This window comes from Aulonocara stuartgranti (genome assembly GCF_965226115.1).
Source record: "Aulonocara stuartgranti genome assembly, chromosome: 10".
Classification (NCBI taxonomy): domain Eukaryota; kingdom Metazoa; phylum Chordata; class Actinopteri; order Cichliformes; family Cichlidae; genus Aulonocara; species Aulonocara stuartgranti.
Genome location: NC_138946.1, coordinates 7,029,873 through 7,036,869, shown reverse-complemented (window position 1 = coordinate 7,036,869; position 6,997 = coordinate 7,029,873). Strand labels below are relative to the sequence as shown.

The 6,997-nt window shown below is 42.4% G+C and overlaps 1 protein-coding gene across 2 annotated transcripts; it reads left to right on the top strand.

Moving 5' to 3' along the window:
* The first annotated feature begins 3,456 nt into the window (after positions 1 to 3,456).
* Positions 3,457 to 6,784, top strand: LOC309716055 (ATP-sensitive inward rectifier potassium channel 1-like). Of its 2 annotated transcripts, none has more exons than XM_082549629.1 (2): positions 3,457 to 3,494; positions 5,546 to 6,784. In XM_082549629.1, exons 1-2 carry the CDS (start codon positions 3,478 to 3,480, stop codon positions 6,699 to 6,701), a joined length of 1,173 nt encoding a protein of 390 aa, XP_082405755.1. In that variant the 5' UTR covers positions 3,457 to 3,477; the 3' UTR covers positions 6,702 to 6,784. The 2 variants fall into 2 exon arrangements, with proteins under 2 accessions (XP_082405755.1, XP_082405756.1); XM_082549630.1 differs by lacking the exon at positions 3,457 to 3,494 and adding an exon at positions 5,378 to 5,416.
* The last annotated feature ends 213 nt before the right edge of the window (positions 6,785 to 6,997 follow it).

The following is a 6,997-nucleotide window of genomic DNA, read 5'->3' as shown; positions in this document are numbered from 1 at the left end:
TTTTTAGGAAGAAGGATGTACACCACAGTGATGAGGTGCATAAGAAGGGGAAAAGGCGAAAACTGGCCCTAGTAGGTCTAAGGGACAACCCCCACTACCTTGGACTCTTTATCTTGTGGTTTTAGAACTGAAGAAACTGAAGATGAGGTGAACCATTTGTTGTTTTCAATTAGTGGTAGAGATAGTGATAGAGAGATCACTTACGTAAATACAATAATGGTAAATGGCCTGTATTTGTATAGTGCTTTACTAGTCCCTAAGGACCTCAAAGCGCTTTACAGATTCAGTCATCCACCTATTCACACACACATTCACACACTGGTGATGGCAAGCTACATTGTAGCCACAGCTGCTCCGGGGCGGCTGTGGCTACAATGTAGCTTGCCATCACGTAAAACATGTAAAATGTATTTTTTGGTGTGTCATAAAAATGATACAATATCTTTCCCCATTGGACCATGTTGTGAATTTGATCAAAAGTGACACTAATTATTAAGAAACGTGCTGGTGAAGGGCCCTGATTGACTTCAGGGCTCCACTGTTCCCACATAGTAGTCCATCTATAATTTTTAAATTACAGAAAACTCTACAAGTTTAGGTTAATTTATCACACCTAAGACAGGCACCAGATCGTTCAGGATGGCACAGCTGTTCCCTCTTTAAAAACAGTGAAGAGGACTGCCAGGTGCTGCAGAAGAAGTACGAGCAGCACACAGCGACAAGTTTGGGACTAATTGCACCTGCAAGTGTTGCCTTCCATCGCTGAAAAACAATTTTGCATTATTTGTGGTTTCGCCTTGCAACTTCAGAGGAGTTTATGAACCACCCTGCTCCCCACAGACCAGACACCTCCGCATCCTCCACATCTCAGCTTCCTGCCGCTCAATGCAGCAAACCAGCAAAGAATGAATCATTTTGCACGGCAGAGTCAGTCACCGGCAAAACCCCACCAACAGGTTCCTTCACTGCCTCTGAGGTAAGTATGAAAGCAGAGCTACGACAAAAGCCCCTCTACCAAAGTTACCGGAAAGCAATTCATAAACTGCCTTGAAAGTGGATCATGTTTTCATCACAGAGATGGTAATGAGTGAGCTGTCGGGCTGAACTTAACCCCCTCCGTCATCAAATCAGCTCAGGGTACACACGATTAAAACCATTGGGGTTTATTTTACAGTTAAGGGATGTTGAGAAAGCTGCTCATTAAATCTGTCATAATTTATGTGGAAAGCCAAAGCAGACACAGAACCCAGTATAAATAAATTAAATGGTTTATTTGGATTGTCTGTGCTCCTTTCCATTCTGATTGGTCTGGTCTGTCTTGTTTTGGTTCCTTTCAACTGAATTAAATTAAATTTTATGTTATTTATTTCGTGCCAAATCACAATACCAGTCACCCCAAGGCACTTTATATTTTAAGCTAAAGACCCAACAATAATACAGAGAAAAGAGAGAAAAAATCTCAACAATTAGATGACCCCCTATGAGCAAACACTTTGGTGACAGTGGGAAGGAAAAGCTCCCTTTTAACAGGAAGAAACCTCCAGCTGATCCACGCTCAAGGAGAGGCAGCTATCTACAATGTGACCATCAACACTCCCAGGCTCCAACCTTCGCTAGCTCGCTGTGCACCCAACCCCAGTGCCTGTCCTGGAGGGTGGTGAACAGGGTCCACGGCTCCATCCAGGCCTGGCCATTAGACACTGCCTTAAATGCTCTCCTCCTAGTTCTGGCTCCAAGAGGAAACCGCGGTTTCCCACTTCCAAGCAATGTTGTCCCGCACTTGGATGTGTCCAGGTTTTCCAGGCAAATCCGAGTAGGAGGACGCCCCAGGGTAGGGCCTAAACCTGCTGGAGAGATTATATATATCTCAGGATCTCCATGGAGGAACTGTAAAGTGTTGTTTTCCTCCTTAGCCTGTGGCAGTTGAAGGCCACAAGGCTGAAACCTTTGCATTGAAAAAATAAGTGTCACGTCTTTTCTTTGAATTTTGTGTCTTTTTGCTGCTTCCTTACCTTTGAACTCGTCATCATTGGATTTACCTGATTTGCACAGGTGGGCATACTGGGAACGAACTTTTGTGTCTTTGACCTCGGCCTGGATAAGCGATTTGGATTGAACTCTTTCTGCTTCCTCTTCCCCCCTCTTCACGCAAAGATCCACTTTGTATCACATTTAGAGTGAAAAATGGTGTAAAAATAAAAATAAAACCTATAAAAATAAAGTATTTTCTCTGAACAGTTGTAGTTGACGTGCTCTGACTTTGTTGGTCACAGCAGTTTCTTGGAGTCCTGCTGGGAGAATGTGATGATTGTTAATGGTCTGCACTTATATATCACCTTTTAACCTCAGCTTGCTTCATAGTGTTTCACATTCACACAGTTCTCCTTTTGTATGAATCAACGTTCATTAGTGAGATGTGGAGGACTAAACCAGGGTGTGCTCCTCTTGCCGTTTCCATTCTTTTTGCACAGCTAACTCAGTCGAGGGTCGTATTTCCCTCATATCGAGCATACAGACATGCTTTTTCTAACTCTTGGCAAGAAACTTAATGAGCTTATTTCCCCAAATGCTGAACTTTGCCTTCAATGAACCTGCAGAGTGTGATGTGCAGATGTGTTCTGCCAGCACGTTTAGAAATGCACAGCGCCTGGAGCTAAACACACTTGGGTGTGAGATGACTTTCTTTAAATTAGGCTGCCACAGGAGCCTGTAAGATTCTATCTGAATTGCAGACCCTCTGCATCCACTTCCTTCTCCCTTTACTTACATGCAGCTGTGGCATTTATATTCATCACTGCTGGGGTTGGGGTGGGCTTATCAATTCAGCATCACAGATCATGGTAATCTGCTCCACAGATATGAAAATGGTCCTCCTGCAGCCAGCAGAATATTGCAGACACTCTTGCCCTGCAGCTCTTCATTCTGATGTAAATGGGAGGCAGCCTTGCAGGTTCAAAGAGGGGGAGGGGAACCAGGGGAAATGCAACTGAGGGAATTCTTTGTGAGGCCTGACGTAAATCTCAAATGTTCTCAGGGCTGAAAACAAAACAGCATGAGTGCTTGCACCGGTCACTGAGGCCTCTTCAATAGACGCACCTTCAGCCACACAAAGGCGTCGAGGCCTTTTACACCAAACTTCCCGAACATTCCCCCCTCCTCGTGCTGGTCCCCAAATCTACACTGTCAAAAGCTGCTGCAGCCGAGGCGAGCCCACTCCCGATGAAGCCCGAGGTTGTGTTATTAAACTTTTTTGATGGGTTGAAGAAGAGAGTCCTTCTGTCGGTCTCAGAGGACTGACGGCCACTGGGAGCTCCCTGGCTGGCTCTTCTGAGTGTATGGAGCCAGTGTACATGGTGGCATGTGGCTGGGATTAGGAAATTTCACTGTGGATTAAAATCTTTCCAACGCCTCCATGGCCACTTGCTGAAAGAAAGGAGTCTGAAGGTCCTGCAGAGATCCAGTGAGCACTTTGGGCCCATGGTCTCACGGAGCAGGTATGTCCCAACAAAACTTTTCTATTTTTCTACAAAACTGAAGATCTAAAGCTTTACTTATTTTACACACACATATATATATATATATTATCCATAGTGTTTTTAGGGCGACTGTAGCTGCTTGGAAGAAAATTACCTCCGTTTTCAGTCATTCACCTCCATGAATGACTGAAAAAAAAACAGTTGTTAAAACGGTTAAATGTTGAACAAATAGCTCTTAAGATACAACCTGTGGTTATTTTCAATGTGGGGTAAACTTCAGTCCAAAAATATGTAACTTTTAAAGTTTTGGGTCCTTTTTGCAATCTATTCAGTACGTCTTATGCAACACTCAAAGTGGACCACGCGGTACACGCTGCACGGTACATACTCTGCTATTTAACGACCATTCAGATCAGTTAATAAGTACAATGTATTTGTGCATACATAGGTTATGTATTATCTTGGAAATACTTCTATTCTAATGATAAGAAAGGAAATTCTCTACCTGTTATACCCTCGATCTCTAAATTTTAGTCCCCCTTTTCTGTCTTGTTCTGACATTTGTTTACTGGTTGAGGCTGTATGGTCAAGGTTGAACGAGCCTGGTGCAGGTTTTACATGTTTTATAAGAAGACCAGAACAATGCATCTGTGAGTGGTCTTTTTTTCTACTGAAGAAAACATTGGGGGGCCAAAATGTAATTTACAGTGCAAGAAATGAGTCTGGGTCACCTTACTTGACAGGAATCTATACATTTTCTTTTTACAATTTAAAAAAAAAATACTATAATATCTCATATTTGAGCACAAAGCCTTAATTAACAAAACTGGCTAAAACTGTATGATCATATTGCTCATATATTTCTGCTCAAAACCTGTTTTTTTTTTATTGCTCTATTTGTAAATCTTCATAAAGAAAACTAAAATCCATAAGATGCATTACACTTTTATTTAAAAAAAGGTTCAGTAGTTTGCTGTGCATCATAGTTTTTTTTAAACAGTTAAAGGTGTAAATGTGGATTTGTGGAGGGACTATTCTCAGTTACAAATTCCTGTAATTAGTATTTACAGCAGCAGGGCATGTGTATGTGTGATTAAATCTAAATTAAATGTAGTGTGTGTGTTTGTGGTAATAAACTGAGTGGTTAATTGATGTTTCTAATAGATTTATAATGATAATGGAGCTCCGTGTCACACGGGAATGAGCAACAGGCCAGCGCAGAAAATACTTGTTAATCAAAATCGAATCATTATTTGTTTTAGTCTTTAAATTAGATTTTCTTGGTAGTTAGACATGCATGGAAACACAGATCACTAGTGTAACACACTGACGTTTGCCCTGTTTGTCTATGTGGACATTAAATCTGTCAAATGTTTTTTTAAATATTATCTGTGTAAGGTCTCAGCTAACTTTCTCCTCATTCTAACGATAACGTTAAACGATAGTACACTCAGTTTCTGTCCCAGCGGAACAGTGAACGTGAATCTACTCTCTTGGTCTAATTATTTTACCTTAAAGTAACTGTGTGTACCTTTTAGTACAGTACCATTTCTTCTAGATTTTAGGTGCAATATCAGGAAAGAGTCTTTGTTTGGTCAAATACAAAACATTTAATGCTTAGATTTTAAGATTTTACACTCTGACAAGTTTCATTCTGTATCTGCTTTGTAGTTGTGGGAGCTTTGAGCCATCAGTAAGATGAAAAAAAGCATATTATAAAATAAGGGGCAGCATGTACCTGATTTTGCAAATTTTTAAACTAGTTCATTTAAATACAAGTCTGACCTTTTAAGGTACAAAAGACAATACTAAAAACAACCCCTGACAAACGTAAAACAAAGGTAATAAAAGTAGAATTATCAAACAGTAGAATAAAGGTACTAAAGGTGGAATTATCTGAAAGAAGACTAAAGGTGCTAAAGGTCATAGCGATAATAAAGGTAGAAATATGTCAACTGAGAGGGTTTTTTTTCTGAATGTGTAGGTGTTGCATGTGTGATTTTGCAAGCATTAACTTCCCTAGAGGAGAGTTTGTACTCTCTAATACTTAACTGTATTTGTTCCTCCAGCTCCAGGATGTTCCAGCTGCTCCAGGGTCACAACCAGCCAGCTGGACAACGAAACCACAGAACCCGCCTGGTCACCAAAGACGGGCACTGCAACATTGAGTTCGGGAACATCGAGTACAGTAACCAGTTTGCGTACCTGGTAGACTTCTGGACCACCTTTGTGGAGATTCGCTGGCGGTTTGTTCTCCTTTTGTTTGTGGCTGTGTTCACAGGCAGCTGGTTCATTTTCAGCCTGTTGTGGTACTGGATTGCAAAGAGCAACGGGGATCTCGCTGGACAGAACCGCACTGAAGGACACATCCAGTGTATAGACAACGTTAACGGGCTCACAACGGCATTCCTGTACTCGTTAGAGACCCAGACCACCATTGGGTATGGAGGCAGAGCACTGACTGGCCACTGTGCTGGCACGGTGGCTCTAATTGTCATCCAGTCTCTAGTTGGGGTTTTTATCAACTGCTTCATGTGTGGTATCATCCTAGCTAAAATCTCCTTACCAAAGAAAAGGGCAAAGACTGTGACCTTCAGCCACACAGCTGTCATCTGCTTGAAGAAAGGAAGTCTGTGTCTCCTGATCAGAGTGGCCAACCTTCGAAAGACCTTACTAATCGGAAGCCAGATCTATGGGAAGTTGCTGAGGACAACGACCACACCGGATGGCGAGACCATCATCCTGGAGCAGGTGGATATTGACTTCATGGTTGATGCTGGCAAGGATAACTTGTTTTTTGTTTGCCCCTTGACCCTGTACCATGTGATTAACAGATCGAGTCCTTTCTTTGATCTGTCGGCTGACACCCTTCCTCAGCAGGACTTTGAATTGGTGGTCTTTTTGGATGGGACAGCCGAGTCCACCAGCTCCTCCTGTCAGGTCCGAACTTCCTACATCCCACAGGAGATCCAGTGGGGATACAGCTTTCTGCCGATTATCTCCCGCACCAAGACAGGAAAGTACCATGTGGATTTTTCTAACTTTTCCAAGAGCGTCCGGGTCACCACTCCACACTGCGTCCACTGCTTTGAGGCCGACGTAGACCAGAGAAACCACAACAACCACAGCCAAGAAAATCACAATAACCAGCTAAAGAGGGGGATTGATAACCCGGGCTTTCAGGTGATTGACATACATGACTCTGTGGATGTCACTACAATGTGAGCTGGTAGAAAAGGAGCCTACGCTTTCATTGAAACTGTGAATCAGAATGTGGGAAGTAAAGTGGTAAAAGCTGGCGCCTATCACTTCCTTTGAACCAGTTTCACTCTAAGTCAGACTGCACCGGCGAATAAATATTTGGTCACGGTGAACCATTCAGCATCTGAATTGTTGTCAGCTCTTTTTCCTTAAACAGAATGAACATCCACAGCTGTTAAACTGTTTGAAAAAAAATCAGACAGAGTGGGAGTTGCTCATTGCAATCAAACCTCTGTTGGGACTTTGAATAGGTAACGTCA